The sequence below is a fragment of the Branchiostoma belcheri genome, unplaced genomic scaffold (assembly GCF_001625305.1).
Source record: "Branchiostoma belcheri isolate BF01 breed outbred unplaced genomic scaffold, Haploidv18h27 scaffold40, whole genome shotgun sequence".
In the NCBI taxonomy this organism is placed as follows: Eukaryota; Metazoa; Chordata; class Leptocardii; order Amphioxiformes; family Branchiostomatidae; genus Branchiostoma; species Branchiostoma belcheri.
Window position 1 is genome coordinate 928,210 of NW_017804021.1, and position 21,806 is coordinate 950,015.

General features: G+C 40.4%; 2 protein-coding genes across 3 annotated transcripts in view; both read left to right on the forward strand.

Annotated features, from left to right (window-relative positions):
* Nucleotides 1-16,173, forward strand: part of LOC109477568 (integrin-linked protein kinase-like) — a 28,786-nt gene extending 12,613 nt beyond the window's left edge. Inside the window, exons 1-12 of one of the 2 annotated variants that reach the window (XM_019778892.1) lie at nucleotides 4,158-4,319; nucleotides 5,978-6,073; nucleotides 8,296-8,392; nucleotides 8,773-8,820; nucleotides 10,070-10,102; nucleotides 10,385-10,470; nucleotides 10,732-10,841; nucleotides 11,206-11,327; nucleotides 13,513-13,634; nucleotides 14,018-14,117; nucleotides 14,544-14,674; nucleotides 15,067-16,173. In XM_019778892.1, coding sequence (XP_019634451.1) covers nucleotides 4,257-4,319; nucleotides 5,978-6,073; nucleotides 8,296-8,392; nucleotides 8,773-8,820; nucleotides 10,070-10,102; nucleotides 10,385-10,470; nucleotides 10,732-10,841; nucleotides 11,206-11,327; nucleotides 13,513-13,634; nucleotides 14,018-14,117; nucleotides 14,544-14,674; nucleotides 15,067-15,222 — 1,164 coding nt within the window. In that variant the 5' untranslated portion in view covers nucleotides 4,158-4,256 and the 3' untranslated portion in view covers nucleotides 15,223-16,173. Of the gene's footprint in view, nucleotides 1-4,157; nucleotides 4,320-5,977; nucleotides 6,074-8,295; nucleotides 8,393-8,772; nucleotides 8,821-10,069; nucleotides 10,103-10,384; nucleotides 10,471-10,731; nucleotides 10,842-11,205; nucleotides 11,328-13,512; nucleotides 13,635-14,017; nucleotides 14,118-14,543; nucleotides 14,675-15,066 lie in introns of those variants that run through there. The other variant, XM_019778891.1, reaches the window with a different exon arrangement.
* Nucleotides 16,174-19,911: 3,738 nt separating this feature from the next.
* Nucleotides 19,912-21,555, forward strand: LOC109477477. The gene is made up of 2 exons (XM_019778761.1): nucleotides 19,912-21,013; nucleotides 21,398-21,555. Exons 1-2 carry the CDS (start codon nucleotides 19,912-19,914, stop codon nucleotides 21,553-21,555), a joined length of 1,260 nt encoding a protein of 419 aa, XP_019634320.1.
* Nucleotides 21,556-21,806: the final 251 nt, after the last annotated feature.

Sequence of the window (21,806 nt, forward strand, 5' to 3'; positions counted from 1 at the left end):
CCTTCAAATATCAGAGTTATCAACCAAGAATTGAAGTGTATCAAACTCATTTTTCTTAGAACTATTGTAGAGTGGAACTTGCTAAGTACAGTAGGTGCATTATCATTAGATAACTTTAAACGACGCTTGCACTTAGATGTGCCAGCTGCTGCTGTGTCATGTGCCTGCAAAGCTGGTACATTACACTGAAGGACGGTTATACAGGCTATACAGATACAGATAGATACAGGAGCTGGCCTGTATGGGCCCTGGAAACAGTCTGGTATCCAGGCTAGCATGCCAGAGGCACCCCCCTTAGGTTGAAGAATTCCAGTAATGCCCAGCCAGCTGACTGCTGAAGTCTCCCTGACATAGTGCGAGGGGAATCCTTGACCGTTTTTGGCACACAGTTCTTTAAAATACAGCTGAGAAGCATTTCGTGAACAGTAAATTTAAAATTTCATTCATTTGAATATAACTTTACATGTACTCAAGCTAGGATCTCAGTCAACTACAGATCAGTGCATTCTATCAGTAGAACTCTAGCGAAGCATTTGTGGGAATCATGACAATCCTAGCTGCTGAGAGGAGTGATGGAGTTGTTAATCATATCAATGAAAGGTTTGTCACCATATCAACCTTCCAAGCTGTTGTTACTGCTACTGTCATGTTACTGATGTTGAAGTTTAGGCCCATAGGCTTCGGATTATTTTTGACATATTTCTTCGGATTATTTTTAACGTATTTTAGGCATTTTTATCAGGCTTTCTTGTTTGTACTGGTGTCATTTTTTTATGCCAGCCATACGGATACTGCCTGGCAAATTTGATACTGTCTTGCAGCCACCAAAAGATCTGCTTGGAGATTAGATGTTGATAACATAATTATGTGCTTAGACAGGCATACAGAAGTAGCCAAGGAGTCCTACAAGGGCAAAAGCGATAGTTTCAAGTTTTATGTTTTTATCTGCCGTTATTTTCTGTCATAGTTTCAGCTAATTGTTTGAGAAATGAGCAATGAATAACTCCTGTCATTGGCTGTGAATATTAACCTAACTAGAAAGGCCAATATTTGCTTTGGAGCAAATACAGCGATGGGTTCACCACATTTTACGACATGGCAGGGAAATAATGGGAAACACAAGGGAAAACAATGATTTACATTGATATAACTATAATATGAAGTAAAATACAACTAAAACAACAGTTGGATAGCTATTCCCTACTTTATTGGTTAGGATTTTTAATTGCATACTGCAAACTGTTGATTTTCAAAATAAAAAAAAACGTCCATGCCCGGCATTCCAATGCTGGAGCAGGAAAGCTTGAAATACCTACCAAAACACTTGAATACAGACATACTGTCAGTATGGACATGCTTCTGTGCAGGTGTTAATCAAGTTAAATCCCAACAGCCAATCAGCAAGAAGTATAGATGAAAGCTGCATGCCTATTGGTTGATGCCCTGCATTCCATTCTGATGACTCATGCCCAAACGTGGTAAACAAGGCAGACTAACACAGTAATACATTTGCTATAACACAGCCAAAAAACTCAAATAAAACCATTCTAAAAGCCTGTATCACAATAATTTAAAAACGCCTAGGGGTATTTGCCCACTGTACCTCCATACCAAATTTCAGGACCTTGGGCCCTAAAATGAAGAAGCTGAATCCATTTAAAAAATGGCAGGAGAAGAAGGAGAAGAAACATCAGAAAAAGCAATATGGTTTCACCACACCACTTCGTGGTGTGGTGAACCCATAATTAAGGCAATGGAGCAATTAAGACTGATGCTGATGATTGACAATAGACAGGGACCGAAGCACTCTCCATTTCTGACTGTATAACCCTGAGAGTTGTATAGCACAAGGTCAGATCAGTTGGAGGCAGGAATGTGGATGGCAAGATGGGAATGATAAGAATTCAAGGTCAACTTCATTTTCTTGGTTATACAATTCATACATTTGAAATAATGATAGGCAGTCACTACATGATGAAGGATGTCCTCTAGACTTACCATGAGTGCCCTGATTTATAAATATTTATGAAGTTATGTGTTAACTACAAAGGAAACATTTGCAAAGCAAAGGCATAATCATAATGTTTACCTTCACATGGTCTAGCATAAAATTGTAACAAACTATTGCTCTGTTCATTCATGTATATAATGACCAGCCTGTCCAACACTTGCTACATAATGTAATCCAACACCACAGGGTGTCTGCTACTGTGCCAGTTACCATGGAGATAGCAGTCTGGTCTAGGTCATTGATCTTTTTTTCTGCAGAACATAGATCTAAGGATCAATCAATTCAGGTGACAGGTGCCAGACTATTTCTACGGTATGTGGAAACAATCAAATGAGAAGCAAAGAAACTGGGCCTAGAAAGGGCCAGATTCCAGGCTAGAAGAGTAGAAGGTCATGGTCAGGGTGGTGAGAGGCTGATGAAACACAGCAGGGTAGTTATCAAGCCACGACTTCAACAGCTTGTACATGTTAGCCCTGCACTGCCTGTCTTAACTCTGTAAATTTTATACATGTCTGAACACTTCGCATTGGCATGTTGTGGGAAGGAAGAACAACTTTTGATAAACACTGTGTTGGTAAAACAAAATATTAGGAAGTAGGACTGGTTCAGTGGTTGGCTTGACAACATATCCGACTCTGAGCATGGTGGTAGAACGTACTGCGCCTGCACAAAACCCAGATTTTTCACTGTTTTGTTGGATCTTTGGTGAAAGTTGCATTAGAATTTTGCCTGTTGCAAAATGATATCTTTTCTGACACAGCATTTGAATTACATGTACTACTAGCTGATACTGTGACCACATATTTCATACAGACATGCTATAACAACTTTCGAACTTGGAACTTGTCTTCCAGAGATGGCCACAGTTTCAGTCCATTGGATTTTTTGTAAATTACCATAAATTATGTTTTTTGAAATGACATTTCTAACTTTGAACTTGACCATGTCTTTCAGGGATGACCACGGCTTCAGTCCATTGGACTTTTGTAAATGGCTAACGCAAGGTTACCAGTTTACGGTCGAATTATGGAAAATTCCATTTTTTGTGAAAACGCATGGGCAGAACTAAATATTTAACCCATGTGAAGAAACAGTAGTTTGTCGGTTATAAAAGTGTGTGCCGTGTCATTTCTTCCCTGCGTTTTTTGTGCCGTGCCAGCTTTTATTTATTTAGTAGTTAACAGTGGAGAATTGCTCTAGCGTGACCAATTAACGGTCACTTGGACCTTTGTCCTTGTAGTGCTCTACTTATAAGCGCAAATAAACAAACACCTTCTGCAAAAAAATACCGAAGTGGTCAACAACAAACCACGGTAAAATGTCAGTGTGTAGCCCACTGTCCCATGCAGTAGCGCTGTGGTGCTAAATGAGGCTGGACCTGCATTTTTCCCTCAGTAGAACGTGACATAATGGCCCAAGATGTTCCATAAAACCGTTGCAATAGATTACAAGCGTCTATGCCCCTCCAGACAAAACGGAACGTCGTGAAAACCCGAGCAAACTTTTCGCTGCGGACGCAGGAAGCCATTTTGGCATTTTTGCATAAATTAATGGGCAACAGCGCCACAGTGCGACTTTTACAAACCTTTCTGCAGTTCAAAACAGTGACGTCACCTGATGTAACGATGATGATGATTAAAATGGCGTTCGAAAAACGCTAGTCGGCGACAGCTGTCGCTGTACTTTTGCTCATTTATATCAAGGTGTTTGAAAGTTTCATACCTCAGAACACCATGGATGATTGAGATAAGAAAGCCAGGTTTGATGCCAGCTATTGTTACAATTTTCTAGCATTCTTGGGATTTTTAAAAAATCGACGAAATGTTGAGTATTGTATTATGTGAAAAACACAACATGCGTCCAAGTCCATGTTACCTTGCTGTCCCGTCATATCGGAAGATACTCTGCTGTGTCGCTGAATGCAAACTTATTCCCATCCAGTGAATAAATAAAAGACACATATAAGGATTATATTCATGTTATTCTTTGTTGCTCACGACCGTTGATTTTTGGCTGGTACATCTCGAAGTGTGGCCGTGTCACTAACTGACCGTAAACTGGTCCTGCACGTAAACTGGTAACCTTGCGTTATATGTTTTTTAAAGTGACAAGTCTAACTTGAACCTTGACCGTGTGTTCCAGGGATGACCACGGCTTCAGCCCGCTGCACTGGGCGGCCAGGGAGGGCAGGTTGAACATTGTGGAGCTGCTGATTGGTCGAGGAGCCCGCATCAACGCCTGTAACATGGGGGACGACACGGCTCTTCATCTTGCAGCCAGCCACGGGCACAGGGACGTTGTGCTCAAGGTCAGTTCAAGGACAGTCCGACTAAGGTCCCATTTACACCTGGGCTCTGGCCAGCTTGTAATTTTTTTCTGTCAACCCAGGTTCATGATCGGACCTGGGGGAGAGTGCTACGGAGTACAAATCTTCTCTGGGTGGCTGGTTGTAGGATGGCCAGCAAAAGAACGCATTAAAGAGTCTATAAAATGCAGTGTCACTATCAAAACTCCCACCTGCCCAGAGGCCTGCACAGGAGGCTAAACATTCACATATATGGACAGGCCTACATGTAGAACCATATCCCATGGTAGGACTACTGACAGTATGCCCATATTTGGCTGTATTGTCTGCCTCCATATTTGGTCAGGTTTGGCTGACTGGACTGGTGGAAACTAATCAAGAAGGATAAATTGAATTTCCAGAGGTCCAATGACGCTCCCTCAGTGTCTGTCCCATCTGTCTCCTGTGGGACAGCTTAACCAGTGTGTCATTCTCTCCTGATTGACAGTTCACCTAGATCATTACAATCCATAACATGTACAATTACCCAACTTCCCTACTAGCTGCCTCAATAGATTATAAAGTTAAATGGTAAGCAATGGACTTGTGACAGATAGCAGACCTCAAAGCATTAGGCAGGAAATACAAGGTCAGAAGGCATTCAACATTGGAGCCCCTTTAGCTGAATGGTGCATCTTTAGTTTCGATTAGCCGCCAGTCCTGTTTTGTGTAGCTTTGATTCGTGTTTAGTCAGCATGTCCGCAGAAGGTGCTGTGCCTGGGCAAAATCCGTGTGGTGTTGTGTATAGCATTTGGGCAGGATGTCTAATTTAAGGTCATATTTACACATTTAAGAATGACATTCCGGGTATAGTTTTCAAGTGTTGTGTCTGCAACGGGCAAGTTCTGATGCAACGTTGAGAAAACAGCCAATGAAAACTGAAAAATCTAGGCGCAGTACATACTGCTTGCTTGCTTGCTTAGTCAAGATTTTTATCTGTCAGCTAAGGAAGTGGAAAGAATTTCCCATGCAGTGACTGTTGAACTTGTAAGGTTAGACAGTCATGGCTCACTACCAGCAAATAAGGTTGACTGTGGTTCCCGAAGTGTTGCCAACAGTTTCCCAGACTCTCCATGGTCTGTGGACCAGACTAAACTTCCACCCACTCCCAGAACCCTGCTGCGGTAGTTACTAACACTGCTGGTCTGTCTTTCTGCCTAGGGGTGGAAATACCCACTCTTAACGCACAAGTCATGGTTTCTGTGTGAGACTGTTGCCGGCCGCAAAACTTACGACTTCGGAAATAAACTGTGTCCTGCCTCAGCCAGCATGTGAACAAGTGGCCTGGCTTATGGCTTGCCTTGTAACATGAACAGCCAGTTATGGAAACCTGAAATATTATTGGCAACCTAGCTTTTGGCAAGGCAACCGAAGAAAAAAAGTATTTCGAACCCTGACTTTCATAATTCCACCGGGTACACCAAGACCGGTACAATAAAAATTAGAGCTCCACAACGTCATGCTTTTGCCGAATGATGTTAACCTTTATGAATTACTATAAATGCTTCTCATTGATTATGAAAAGGAGATACTCATTTCCTTAAATTATATACACAATTAGATAACAATCAGTACTTTGTCTACTTGCAACTTACATTGAATTATTTTTACCCTCCCTACAGCTGCTGCAACACAAGGCTGACATCAATGCAATGAATGAACACGGCAACACACCTCTGCACTACGCCTGCTTCTGGTCACAGGACATCATCGCAGAGGTTTGTTTGTTTGTTTGTTTCTTTGTTTGTTTTATTAAGATCTCCATTAGTGATACCCAATTTAAACCCATATCTTCTTGGAAAAGAAGGATAAAAACACTTGTCTTCTTGGGATAGAAGATTCTGAATAAATTTCCTCACTCAAATGAGTACTTAGGTTTAGATTTGTATTTAGGAGTGTCCTCTCGGATAGGACTGGGGAGGTGTCGAAAAGACAACCAAAACAGTACCAGTCTGTAAGACTATTTTTGTCAGGTCACAACAAGGTTATGGATATTTTAATGGATGTCAGTTAGTGGGGGGGGGGAGGTCAGTGTCAGAGCATGCTGGGATTTATGTCTCTGACAGCTGAGGATGCTGGGAATGCAACGAGAGGGACAGAGCTGTCATATTTGTGTGAAAATATTTACATGTCAAGGCCCTGTTTAGGTTTGAGTGAAATTAGATAGCTGAGCTGGAACACAGAAATATCTGATCGTAGATATATTTTGAACCTAGAGGTTGCAGTATAGCTATAGCTGGGTGACCAAATCTTTTACAAAAACATTTGACAAAGAACTAAATTTCTTCAATTTTTTGTGTCTTGTTTTCATACTCCTTGCATCATATTCTAATGATATGAAATCAAGGGTCATACAAATCCAATTTTGTTGTGACTAGAGTCAGGAATGGCTGCACAACAAAATTGTCAGCAACTGGCAAAATTCCAAATGCAACATTGATCAAACATCCAACAAAATCAACCTTTCAACTAGACTTTAGTTGCAGATAATATATCCTTTTCAATACAACATTTACATTGTAAAAACTGTTGATGGTATTTCATCCTTAAATATGCAAATATGACAAGACGTGCCAAAGTGCTATGTACAATACATTACAGGTTTTGTACAGGCACAGTACGTTCTGCCAATGTGCTTGTGTAGTACAAATCCTGTCCAAAGTAGGCAGACTTTCCTACTACTTGATCTGATAAGCTTGGTATTGGCTTTCCCCTCTCATTACATCGTTGATATGCAGCTAAGGCAACAAGGCCATGGTAATTGGGTTTAAATCAGACATTGTGATGACTTCATCCTCAGTGTTATTGGCAAGGCTTATTATGTGTGTTGCTTTCATTGGCAGGATTCAAGTATTCTTGTCTTATCATATCAACTATGCTGAGCTCTCAATTTGCCCAGAATTGTCGGACAGTTTGTCTATCAAATTTGTTACATGTATTCCTAGTTCTGTCTGATTATTATCATTCATGTTACGGATCTGGAAGCTAAAAATATTATGTAACAGAAGAGGTAAACTTGTTCAGGTTGTTTTGTTTTGTTTGTTTGTTTGAACCTTTATTTATTCATGAGACCATGAGGATTGTTATTAGGAGCCAGACAAAATACAGTGAATCGCAATTTTTTTGCAGTACTTAATATATATTTGCAGTTTTTGTGTTCACTTCGGTGCTGCGAACAAATAATTTGCCGAATTTCTTTTTTGCACCTGCCTCCACCATGAATGTATAGTTCCTGGAACTAAAAAAAAGGACGCGAACATTAAGTGATTTAATTTTACAGTATAAGAAAGATACAGATTACATGATCAGAAAAGGAGGTGATTTTGCCAATTGTCTCCACCCAAGTTCATTTGACCCAGTTGTTGTTGAAAGTAGTCCACCCCCAGTGGGATGTGTGTATTCTGGGCTCTTCAGTACCTTTTAGGGTTAGAGTAGTTTCCCAGCTGTTGACTTGAATGGAAAGCATCAGTACAAACTTGGAGAGCTTCCATGGATTGTTAATCCCCCTGCCACTTCTGCATACTACATGTAGGAGGAAAAGTGGCAGTCTCTTCTTAAAGGCGTCTAAATTGCAATTTTAGGGTGGCAAAACAAAAATATTCTAGATGAGGATATCTGTCTGATAAATGACATTTACTGCTATTTCTTAGCACATTGTTGTCCTCATTTCATACTTGAACTTTTGAGTTAAAATAGTCCAGAGTCCCTTTATTTTTTGGTACAACCAATAAATATAAAATATGTAGCTACATATTGTAGAACCAGCCTACATTACAAAACAAAACCTGTTTTTCTTTAGCCACATCGCATTTTGCCTCACAGATACATCTTATGATCTTAAATGTCATAAATATGTTTTCTGTTATAGCTATTGATACTAAATGTGTGCAGATAAACAAAAAGAACAAACAGTTAAAAATTTATTATTTTCCTGTTCCAGGACTTGGTTACGAACGGTGCGCTGGTTGGTGTGTGCAACAAGTACGGGGAGACACCTGTGGACAAGGCCAAGCCACATTTGGCCAAGCTCGTCAAAGGTACCTTCATGAAACAAAACATTCTTGGAAAATAGATGTATCATATTTCTCCTTCTTCCTGCTGCCTTCTGACATTGTGTGCACCCAGTGCATCAATGCACCTACCAGGTATTCCATAATTGAATTTCGAGCCCTGTGGAAGTAATAGAGAATTGGCTGCAAAAATGGGTATTACCGGTAGTACTTCAGTGTGCTAAAGGTTATCCTGTAGATCTTCAATTTGAGAAGCAATTTTGAAATTGCATTTGTGCTATGTTTGTTTTTTCTTGTGTGTGGGTGGGGAACAAATGTTTGGGAATAGAATAGATTTTGTATGACAGTTCAGACAGTCTTGCCTAACTACATGTATGCTGACTAGGTTATGTTTTTGTTACACACAGAGAGGGCGTCGGCTTTGGGCCAGGAAACTGGAAAAGTGCCTTACAAAGGTAAGATATTTTGCACCATCTCAAAATGTATAAGGGACAGACCAGGTTGCTCTTGGCACAATGAATATTGGTATAATAAGACTTCGAGAAATTGTAAAAGAATATAAGATTTGATTAAACCTTCTCTTTGCTCTTTAGGAAGCCCTGCAAATTACCCTCAACAATCCCTCCATGTCCATCCAATGCTTTCCTGTCTTTCTAGATTAGTTGTAGCACTTTATTCATATTACAATGTATGATGATGATGATATTATAGAGTATATGCAAACCTTCCACATACATTGTAAACTCTTCACTTCTATCTGTGCTGCTATTGGCTCTCACACAAAGGAACAGTACATCGTAAGTATAATGTCAAAAGTTAGAACCCTTCCTTTTGTGGTATAACAAGTATAGGGGCGGTGCCAATGTACTCATCTGAATCAATTCTTAAATTTTATATTCTTGGGGCAAAAGTCTGAAAGTATATGTATTTGATAGTCTAAACATTTACTTGAACATCATATTAATTTTCCCCTCAGAAGCAATTAACAGCCAAACAGCAAGAAGAAACACCTGCAACTTGGTCAATCAGGGCATGCATTGTAGAATACTGCATGTCTATTGGTTCTTGTTGTCCATATCAAATATTTCCCCCCTTATTCCTTTTCTTTTGTCCAGCTTCACACATTGTATGCCACCTTTTGAGTTTCTACACATGTAACAAAGTGTGTTTATTCCCATAGCCTGCATAACAATAGCCAACTTCAAAACAAAACAACTTACAACAGAATGGTCATGTTGTTGTATTTGATTGTAACTGTATTGGCAAACAAAGTAATCCTCACTAAGCTTATGTTAATCATAATTAGATTGATTTAACATACAATGAACTTTTTCCTATGAATGGTATTCTGGGCGTATTAGTTAATCCAGAACATAAAGGATTAATATTGATCTTTACTCAAGGATTTAGTCCTTCTGTGTGAGATGATACTGATCTACCTACTTGTCTTTGATAATGCTAATCTCCTGTCCTGTCCTGTACTCTTCACACTGCTCCACACTACTTCAGAGAGTTTACTTCATAAAACACAACGTAGGTCCACTTTTTTCACAACATTGCTACATTATATGATGAAAAGTCTCCCAATGCTATTAGTATTTTTAAAAAGCCTCCTACCAGCTGCCTCCTACTGTTTTTGTATGAATGCAACTCTCATGATATTTCAGATTTGTTCAAATGTTCTTCTTTCCTTTTCCTTTGCAGAAAACATTTGGAGAGGAACAAAGACAAGAAGTAGTAAGTTCGGACGTTTTACTACAAACATCTTCCCCATTTGACGTGTCTTATGAAGTTGTTTGGATTCGCATCTAATGCTGTTTGATATGTCATACACTGTATGTAGTGTACAATACCTTTTAAGCTTGTTGAAGGTAATTCTTCATTAATTATATTCAAGTGCATACAGCTGCTCACATTTCAGGTGCACTAAGTACATTTGTAAGGTGTATATGCAACAAGCACCGGTACTTCGAGTCCTGCATATAAACATACGTTTCCCACTCTTCTGCTTGTCCCCAGGAAATGGAACTCTCTCCAGGCACTCCGGTATTGACATCAAGCAGCTCAACCTACAGGTCAAAATGAACACAAACGCTTCAGGAGAGGTAAGTCCTACAGCTGAGTTTTTGTTTGCTACATGTACATGTAAATGTTTCACATATACATGTAAGCCGAGACACCACTTTGAGGTGTAACCAGTTTGTAAGCACAAGTTTTGTATGCACAAGCTAGGTAAGACCAGACTGGTTGGTATAAGGCACTCACACTAGGATAGACCTCTACTCAGATATTTGACTTTTATAATTTTTAATTTTTCCGGTAGTGTTTACCTTTGATCATGATGATTGTCACTGTTTCCCACCCAGCTCTGGAAGGGCATGTGGCAGGGCAATGAGATAGTTGCCAAGATCCTGAAGGTGAGAGATATCAACGCAAGAAAAGCCAGGGACTTTTCTGAAGAGTATCCAAGACTAAGGCAAGTTTCATCCTGTTTTATAATGCCTTTTTTGCATTGAGTTTGATATTCCATAGTTTACACAATGGAAGTCACATCTGGATGTCACCACATTTGGGTGGGGAATTCCATAACCACAGACCACAAAAGGTCTGACACAGGACATTAGGTACGTAGCTGGCCTGGAGCCAGCAGAAAGTTGGCTGATAGACTGTAGTTGGCTGATAGACTGAGTTCCAGAGGGAAAATACAGAGAGAAATTCATATTAAACTATGTAAAGAAATTCACAAAAACTCATGGAGGTATGGAATCTCTGACCTCTGGTTTACTTAGAAACCTGTGTTCTAACTTTGTTGTAAGTCTGTTTGTATGACCATGTTACAGGATTTTCTCCCACCCCAACGTGCTTCCTGTCCTGGGTGCCTGTAACCAGCCGCCACACCTCGTAGTTATCAACCAGTTCATGCCGTACGGTTCGCTCTTCAACATCCTGCACGAGGGCCATGGTACGTACTGTCAGTCTCAAACTGTTTGTTACTAGAACATAGACTTATGGGCTCCCAAGCAGCATTCTAGCCAGTGCCCGTCTTTCCGTCATTTGATGGGATTTTGCCGTTCGTGACGTAAAAATTTTGCCCAGTTTGTCATCTTTGACAGACAAAACTCAATGTATAAAGGTATGGAAGGCGAATCATTAAACTATGCTTAGTCTATTAGCAAACCTTGCCCCTCACACGCCACAGTGCAGTAAATGGAGTTTCAGGGGGTCAAGATTTTTAAAGACATTTTCCCTTGTGAATGCCTCAAGACACCCACATTATAGAATTTTGCATTCAGCACTCAACATGATGCTACGTCAAACAAAATTTAGTTGCAGGAAAAAAATTCAGGCTGGCTAGAACACTGTTCCCATGTCTTCTGACACCTAAGGCAGTCATTGGGGCATTCCAACAAGCACAGTCAACAGCCAGTACTGTATCTCTATATGTACTTTTAATAGTTTTACTGTTTACTGGAAAATCTTTTCCCCAGTTTAAGACTGATGAAAGTCTGGTAACATGGCCTAGCTAACATCGCTTGCAGATTATTGTGGACACTGGCTGTGGATTGGCTATACTTGCTCTTATGGCTGAACCGTTTGTGGTGGTTTTATTTTATGCTGTATTGCAAACTCTGCAGTCTACCATTGCAAAGCACTGTCCTTCAGAATTCTGTCTGTTACTGCCATTACATATTACATAGGCATACATACACAACCATGTACATATAAAAGAGATCTTCAAAGCAGTGTCCTCCAGTTGAATGCACTCCTACATAAGCTAAACTGTACAATGTACATAGATGTACTTGTACACGGGGGGTGCTGCACTTGAGATCTTTCAAACACACAAAGTGGCAGATATGCAGCTGAATTTCAAGTTGACAGTGCTATCCATTTGTGTCAGTCCACAATAATTTTATATGCTCAAATCGATAAGTTTCTCAGCGAGACACAAAAAGTAGCCTGCACGTTAATGCTTGCCTTAAAATGCATGCTTGGCAAGATTGGTGCCCTATACCCTTTCTCTACCTCTAGAAATCCAACAAGCCAAAGTGAACCTGTTGCATGTGTGCAGGTGATACACTTCACCTGTAGTTGTACACCTGAACAGCTGCATGCAGGTGCAAAGCTCTCTCTTTTCTCTGCCTACCTCTTCTCTTTCAACCAAAGCCATCATTGGATACCATAAGTCATCTATTGGTGAGGATTTACTGCTTTTGAGACACAGGCAAGGGATAAAATCTTAGTCTTGAGATCTTAGCCGTACTTCAGATTTATCTTTTGGAGGGATCAGGAAGGATTAGCAGTAGTATCCAGTCTTTGATTACTTGTATCAGTCTCAAATTCTTTGAGCATTTTTTCTGGTTGTTTTGCCTTGTTTTTCTTTTATTTCTGTCAACTTTTGCATGCAATTATTTTACTATCCTGTTGTTAATGGTTGTGTTTATTCTTACCCTATCTCTCCTTCCTTGTCCATCCTTTGCAAATCTTCACTACCGGGTGTAATGTAGCCACTTGAGCTGACATGTAGTGGACAATAGTTCACACCCCCATTCCACTAGAACCACTCAACCACTGAGTGAGCAATGAATGACCAAATATTTGACAGATCGCTCAGCAAATTCTATACATAAAGAACCAATCTTTTAAAACAATTGTCTGTTTATATTACAGTGTTTTCTTGTGTTTTAAATCAGACTTTTGTATCATACCAGTAACACAAATCAAATTTGGGTAGCTTAACTAGCCTTTTACTAGTGGAAAAGGGGCCTTTCATAATTACATTTGTCCACATTCTTACTGTATTGCAGTCAGTAATTAAGTCTGTTAATGAACCTTATTACTGTATGCTGTCTTCAGTTTCTGTAGCCATACTTATTAGAGAACAGTGTGGGTTAGATTCCTTTTTTTCATCACATGGTTCCAAAACTGAGGGTGTGTTCTCAACCCCAGCAATAGTTGAGACAGACTCTCCTTTTGAATGATGTGCCCTCAACAAACCAGATTGATTTCTGCCCCCTGCATGTATTTGTACTCTTGTAACATGTTTTTGATTCTGTTTTAGATAGAGTTAAAATAAATCAAAATCTTGCTAAGAGGGCCCTTTAGTATCATCTCCAGTATGACTGACAGATAGATGTTTGCTGCAGGTATTGTGGTTGACCAGGCGCAGGCGTTCAAGTTTGCGCTGGACGTGGCACGAGGGATGGCCTTCCTCCACTCCCTGGAGCCCATGGTACCCAGACTGTACCTCAACAGTAAACACATCATGGTGAGGACAAGCTGTCCTTCTTTTTCCATATTGCATCTTTCTTAATCTCAATCCCCTTATTTTGTTAACCTTTGCAGAAGGAAAACATTGATTTTGCTCTGTTTCTTTATCTACTTCTGGTCAACGATCTGGACCAGATGGCTGTCAGCATGGTAACAGGTGCTGTAGCAGACACCCTGTGGTGTTGGGTTATACATGTATTATGTTGCAAGTAGCAGGACTAAGTTGGAGGGGCTGGTTACCATATATATATACATCTAGATGTGTGAATATATAAGATGAAAAGAGCTATAGTTTGTGGGGCTAGACCATGTGATGCTGAACCTTATGTATTTGCTTTGTAAATGTTACCTTTCTAACATTACTATGTTGTTCCTTCACAGATTGACGAGGATTTGACAGCAAGAATCAACATGGCCGATGTCAAATTCTCCTTCCAGAATCCCGGCAAGCTCTTCAACCCAGCGTGGTTTGCACCAGAGAGTAAGTATTAACAACTTTCCCACTTGGCATGAAAGTTCATCCTATGTTCTTAAACAACATGGTCATGCTGCCCATTGTCTTTATTGAGTAATTGTTGGGGTGTGCCCTAGTGACGATGCCTCTACTCTTTTTGGGGGCAACAAATTCCACTCTACCACTGTGTCAGTTCTAGGAAGAAGAACTTCTTCAATGCCTCAGTCCTGGGTTGATAACACTGGTACTTGAAGGCATTTTTTTTAAATCTTGTTCTTATACATAACCAGTGAAGACTTTTAAGTGTCACTGTTATGTAAAGAGGTTAAGGCACATTGTAGTTCATATGGTAAGACAGTACTCGGCATTGCTACTGCCCCTTGGGTGGTGGCAGGATTCTTGCATAGTCTGGACTTTTTTCTGATGTTTGCTGGATTCGCCTGTGTCCCTCAGTCCTGCAGAAGAAGGAGAATGAGATCAACAAGCGCGCTGCGGACATGTGGAGTTTCGCCATGCTGATGTGGGAACTCCTCACCAGGGAGGTGCCTTTCGCTGACCTGTCACCGATGGAGGCTGGCATGAAGGTATCATGAACATTCATGGCTCAAAATACTCTTTTCTTTATACCTGCACTGATGCTGGTAGCCTTGAAAATTACCTGCACCTGACAGAAGGAAAATACATAGTTTTTCTTTGTTTCTTCTTCCTCTCCAAACATATAAGGTCAATGACCTGAATCTTGACAGCTGTCACCATGGTAACTGGTGCTGTAGCAGACACACTGTGGTGTTGGCTTACATTATGTAGCAAGTTGCAGGACAGAGTTGGAGGGGCTGGTCACCATATTTATGAATGTGTTGGAGTAAACAGAGCAGTAGTTTGCCAGGCTAGACCATGTGAAAGTAAACAATCATGCAGTTGCTTTGCAAATGTTAGTTTCTAGCGTTGACTTTTATTTCCCGTGTTGTTTCCACAGATCGCTCTGGAAGGCCTGCGCCCGACCATCCCACCCGGAGCCTCCCAACACGCCTGCAGGCTCATCAAGATCTGTCTAAACGAGGACCCGGCCAAGCGGCCGACCTTCGACATGATTATACCCATCTTAGAAAAGATGCAGGAGAAATCTGAATAAGTCTCATCTTTCATGACGTCTTTAATATTATCTGTTCATATCTTAGATAGATTTTTAAAGTTGCAACATTTGGGCAAACAAGGGCAGAAGTGAGGTCTTTGTTCTAATAATTATACTTAAACATTATTATTATGGTATACTTAAGGGGACTTTAGCCATGCATACTATTGGTACTTACAACGTATTCTCATAAAATAGGGTTATTCTTAAGGTATGGCATTCATGAGTATGTGCTGTAATTATGTAACAAGGGAAGTTGTGTGGGTCTTGGTGTCTGGTAATGCTACAAGACAATCAACAAGGTCAGCACAGACAAGCTTAGAGGATGCCACTTGCTTGGTATGTACATGTATTATGTTGTATTTTAATATTGATAACTTAGTGTTAATAACGTCAAGCTTTGAGTGAGAAAGGACATGCACGTATTTCCCTGGCACTTAAAACAACTAATCTGCAATATTTCTTAGTATATTGTATTTGTTATCTGATCAAAGTGAGCTGATGAGAATGAATGTCGATGATTTAGTTTTCCTTGTATCATATATAATGAGTATTATTTTTAATTGTATTGAGTGATTGGTAACTGATTTTTGAGCCTGCATGTGTTGAGATGACCCCTATTTGTGTTCAGTTAGGGAAGCCACAATGAAAATCAGACTTCATGAAATAGCCACATTTGAAGAATGATAGTTTTTTTTTTACCTATAAACATGTAGCAGATACATTTTGTACTCGCGAGAGAAATGAAAAGAACCCAAAAAAAATGCCATGTATGAATTCTTTGATTTCATCCATCGTAATGATTCTTAGAGAATGCTCTAAATCATCTAAATGTGGTTGTCTTGAATTAATTTGCTCATTTCACATTAATGACGTTAAAAGGTATGAGGATGGTAGCAGGGGGTGTTTCAGGTATAAAGGCCATAGAACAGTCATGAGTGAAAAAATCTCATCATATGAAAATATCATATAAGGATTGTTAATATATTTAATGACAGTATTTTGTGTATAGCTAGTAGAATAGATATCTTGCATACGTACCCCATGTGGGTATACATGTATTGGGCTGGGATTGTGGCAGCTTTTTGTTGCAGCTTTGGGGAAAGCTGTTGATAATGTCTTCCTGCAAGATAGAGCTATGTTAGGTGTCTGCTGACTGCTCACAGTGTAGTGTTTAAAAGATGCAGGGATTGTCAGAACTAATGGCATACATAATCTACTTGAGTACGTCAGCAAAACGTATGGGCAGCCTCACCAGACAATGTATTGCACATAGCACTTCGACAGAATGTATTGTTCAAGTATTCGCATAATTAAGGATAGCATCCCATCTATAGTTTTCAAATGTGTTGGAAAAGATGTTGTCCTGCAACTGGCAAAATTTTGATGCAACGTTGACCAAACTTCCAATGAAAATTGTGAAAAATCTGGGCTCAGACACACTATGTTCTGCCGATGTGCTGTCGACTCAAAGATTGATGAATAGGTAGTTTATCTATGTCAGAACTAACCCATAGATGCTTGTTCCTGAAAGTGCCTTGAATCTCATACCTTTCTTGATACTGTACTTCGAACAAAAGTGTGATTTTGGTAGAATTTACTAAAGCATCAAGTATTATGCAAGTGTTAAAAGATTGCAAGGTTCATCTTCACATACAATGTAACTAGTCATATGATTAACATAGATGCCCTGTATGCATTCAAGAGATATACTAGCTTTGCACATCTGCTTGCTATTCCTAAATACACTTGAAGTTTTATATATGCATGTATAACATTCTTCTATCTGTATTGCAACTATACCATGTATAATTTCAAGAGTATACAAAAAGGGATGTACTAGTCTTTCCTCCACCTAAAATGTGTGCTAACAAGCTATGGATATTTACTACAGTTTCAGTTGGACATGTTTGGTATTTGTTGCCATAGAATTTTCTATAGGTAATTTTCAAGGAGTTGGGGAAAATTGTTAACTTAGAAGCTGTATTTTGTTTTGCAAAGTTTAAACTCAGTGAAGCATTATAATATTTTCTTGCTCACTTATTATGTAAGACTGGAAGATATCTTCAATCTAGGTCACTATAGTTGTATGCTAATCTCCAAGCAGATTTTTCAGTTCAAGGGTTTTCAAAGGACAAGACAAATTTGCAAATTTTCAGAAGTGCCACTTATCCACAAGCTTTCAGGCCTTGATACAAAATAAATCAAGTAACTGGATAAATTGTAGTCAAAATGGAAGCCAAATGAAAGGATTATTCTGTATCTTGCTTAACTGTCTGCTGTCTTCCATGCGAATAGTGGTACATGTGTACAACTACAGTGTCTTTATCCGAGTTCCTTAATTACGTTTACTTTCACAGAAGGAAAATATTGTTTTTGCTCTGTTTATTCTTCTCCAAACAAAAAAGTCTATGGTCTGGACCAGACATCTGTCACCATGGTAACTGGTGTTGTAGCAGACACTGTTGTGTTGTCAGGTTACATTATGTAGCAAGTTGCAGGACAGAATTAAGGCTGGTCATCATATATATTAATGTGTTTGAGGAAGAATAAACACAGCAGTAGTTTGTTGGACTAGACCATGTGAAGGTAAACATGATGTATTTTCTTTGCAAATGCTACCTTTCTAGTTTATTTTGTGTTGTATAATGTTCCATTTTGATGTCTAACCTTTATCGACGTAATCTTTCCGGGCCATCCATAACCTAAACCATTGCAGTTGTAGATTTTACAGCCACTTCAATGAAATGTATGCTGACTATAGATGTATTTACTCCCTGCTTATGTGATGGGTTTATCTGCAATAGCTCCTGTAGAACAGTACTTGCCATATTGCTACTACCTGTACTGCCAATAAACATTATTTTTATACCTGAACCATCAGAAGTGTCAATTGTTCTTGCTACCTGTGTCTGTTTATACAATCTATTTCTACTGAGACAGCGACCGTTGAACAATTGAAATATCACTAGTAGGAAAAACTTTTTTCGATGAAGAAGTGTCAGAAGATTGATTGATAAATGTGTGGAACTCTCCTTTTCAGTAACTTTTAAGTGTTCTCAAAACCCAGGATAGATTAAAATTTATCAACATTCCAACTATTGGGTTCCACGACCTCATACCCTTGCCAAATGATAATAACTTTGACAAGTGTTGACAAAGTGTTTTAATTGATTTTGAAAAGGTTCTCATTTGCATGACCTGTGTCAGTTGATCATATTCTTCACATAATGTCAGTCTTACCTCAGAAAGAGGGCTTTCCTACACTTTCCTCATAAATTATGCAAATTGGACCCTGATTTGAATAAGATGTGTACTATTGTTTGTCTTCACTTGATAGGGTTATGTGGAGTGAAATATGTACTCGTTTGGTCCCGGCTAATACAGGTCGCTGATGATGATGAAAGTAACCACCAGTGCGCATGCTACTAAGGCTTAGACTAAGGTGCCATGTGTGATCCAATTATCTCAACAACCAATCAGCAGGGGAAACCATCACCTGGGCATGCATAGTCAAAATGGTCACACACATCAAATATGGTCGCACACTGCTACATCTATATTCTACAAGGAGAGCCTCCAGACTAGCAGTTGACCGCCAACTGCCCCTCCCCACGACACCCTAGACGGTTTAACAGTTAAAGTGAGCGGATAAAGTAAAAGTAAGTACTGTTTACAGTTAATTCTGTTCTGAAAACGGCCAAAAAATCCCAACTCGTACAATTTTACAGGGGAACATCATGCCAAAATGTTTATTCAACCTTAGATGTGAATCTTATAAAAGTTTCATATCAACACCCACAGCTTCTGTTCACGTTTTTACCTACGAAATACACGTGCACGTCAAATACGCGTGTACCTTGATTACATTAATAATATATACTTGAGTGAAAACTTGTCTCAAATGTATGTTTTTGAAGTTATCTGCACGCCTTGGACATAACCATAATCTTAAAGGCAGATGGATGGATGGATGGATGGATGGATGGATGGATGGATGGATGGATGGATGGATGGATGGATGGATGGATGGATGGATGGATGGATGGATGGCACTAAAACAACACTAAACAAGGCACTAAATTGTTAGTGAAAAGTGACAGGAGACTGTAGTTACTCGCCACTGTTACTATTGATACTGACTCATCAACGCGCTCCAAATTAAAGATACATGAAAGTAACGATGCTTGGTCACGTTGCAATAACATCAAATAAACTAGTGATTGTAATTGTCTGGCACTTCAAACACGGAAATAATAAGCTAGATATTAAGTTTTGCTTTGTCATTTCCTTCTAGTGTAATTTTGTAATTTCGTTCTGGCGTAATCATAACTGCCATGCAAATTGGAAAGGGAAAAAATCATGTTTACCAATGAACACACGCGTACAAACGATACACCGAGTAAAGAGTAAAGTGTCCCTTCGATGAATAGATTTATTCTAGGCTCTGGATACAGTCCGTCAGTCATTCTTCGAGTTTCTGGCTGCACAGTGCCTCGCATCAAGTACGGTCGATACTTAAGCCCGGCAGACTCGACCAAGGAATTTGGCCGGTATCCTTCTCTTTTGCGGGTACATGTATATAGATTTAAAGCATCGACATAGCGACAACCTGTTTGACGTTGCAGGTAGCCAATCTGCATAGTTCATCAGTACCTAACATAATCTCCAGAGAGGAACTTTCAGAGCATGGCTGATGACGGTCCGACCTCAGACATGGCAGCAGAAGGCACCGCATGCGGTTTGTCGAGAACCGACACTAGGCCAGCAGTTCCTTCGAAAAGAAGGTGGAACACTTCACGGCAAGTTGACAGCGATGGATACAAGGGAGACGACGAGGACGATGATTATGGCGTGTCTGTGAAAAGTGATGTTGCAGCAGGAAGCGGACATGCGACTGGAGGTACCACCCCTTCTGGCGATGCCGATGTCGAAGCGTATGTCGCCGCATACATGTGCAAGGAGGACGTGGCGTTCATCAAGACACTTTCAAAGGGCATACGAACAAAACAGCTCATCAAGAAACCAAAGACAGCTTCGAGAGAACGAATTGAAATCTCAACAGCATGCGAGTCAACCCTGACCACCCCAGCCTCTGTTGGTGATGTTAGGAACACGCTTTGCATTCGCCACCCATCCGATACCCTTCCTCCAAATGCCGTCGGCCAAAGAAACGCCCGGGATCCAAGTCCTACGTACAACCAAAACACCACAAATTTGCAAACTCCGAATCCGACGTATTCGCCAAAGCGGCTGCATGCCCGCATTGAACCTGACTTTGACTTAGACAATCCCTGCCTCCAGCCAGAAAATGCTTCATTTCAGGAAAGTGGTCAAACCACGACTGCACAAGCTCTGGGGCAGCGGCGCCATGACCACCCTCAACCCGGCTTAGGTTCAGACAATCCCTGCACCCAGCCAGGAGCGCTAGCAGCGTCATTTCAGGAAGATGGTCAAACCATGGCCACTTCTGCACTAGCTGTGGGCGATGGCCACATCCAGCCATACGCCGTTAGATCGCGGGAAGAAGAAGATGATGTTGATATTACGCCGTATGCCGTTGCCTACATGTGCCAGGGCGACACTGACAGCACCGAGGAGGACACGAAAACGCCTTCAAGCAGCGACGTCGACACCGACGTGTTGCAGGATAGCAGGCAGGCGCCCGTGCAGAACACATTGAACCCGAATCCGAGGTCCCTGCAAAACGCATTGAGTCGGAATCCGATGTACGTACAAAACGGATTAAACCCGAATCCGGTGCCAAACGCTGTTCAAGAAGCTGCTTGTGGTGAGACACGTGCACATAATTATTCGTTTCAAAGTTGTCAATTTCTCATACCTGTACTTGATTTAAAAGAAGCGTTTGGGAACTACGTGTGTGTCTGTGTGTGCATGCATATGTGTGTGTGTGTGTGTGTGTGTGTGTGTGTGTGTGTGTGTGTGTGTGTGTGTGTGTGTGTGCATGCATGTGTGTGTGTGTGTGTCTATGTGAGTGTTTGTGTGTGTTTGTTTGTTTGTTTGTTTGTTTTGTGTGTTTGTGTATGTGTCACAGTGTGTTCGTGCATGTGCGCGCGCGCGTGTGTGTTGTATATATCAAATCCTATACTGCGATTTCTTGAATCTCTGTTAACCTTTCTTTAAAGATGCCATGAAAGAAACTTTTTTTTTTCAGTGTGTACATCCCGATGGGTTTGCGCTGCTGTAACCGCCGCCGTGGTGCTGGTGTTGCTGATCCTCGTCGGGACCCTTTCCGGGCTGTGCCTCAACACCGGCGAGCAGGGCACTCAAAGGGCGAGCCTGTGTCTTTCATTCTTCTTCTTTTCATATTAAAGGCATCCAATGCAATTTCAGAGCGGCTAACTGAATTTTCAATTTCAATTTTCTTGTCATTCTTTAATGTAGTAAGTTTAATCAATATTAATCAATTGATGCTGCTGACGGAAAAAATTAAAGTTCCTTGATTAGTATCGTTGGTCGGTTCTAACTGTTTATGGGCGGTACCCAGAAAATAAGGAGACGTCTCGTGTAGCTTGTTCTCTCTTTTCAGGTATGAAATTATGACGAAACGAAATGGCAGTAAA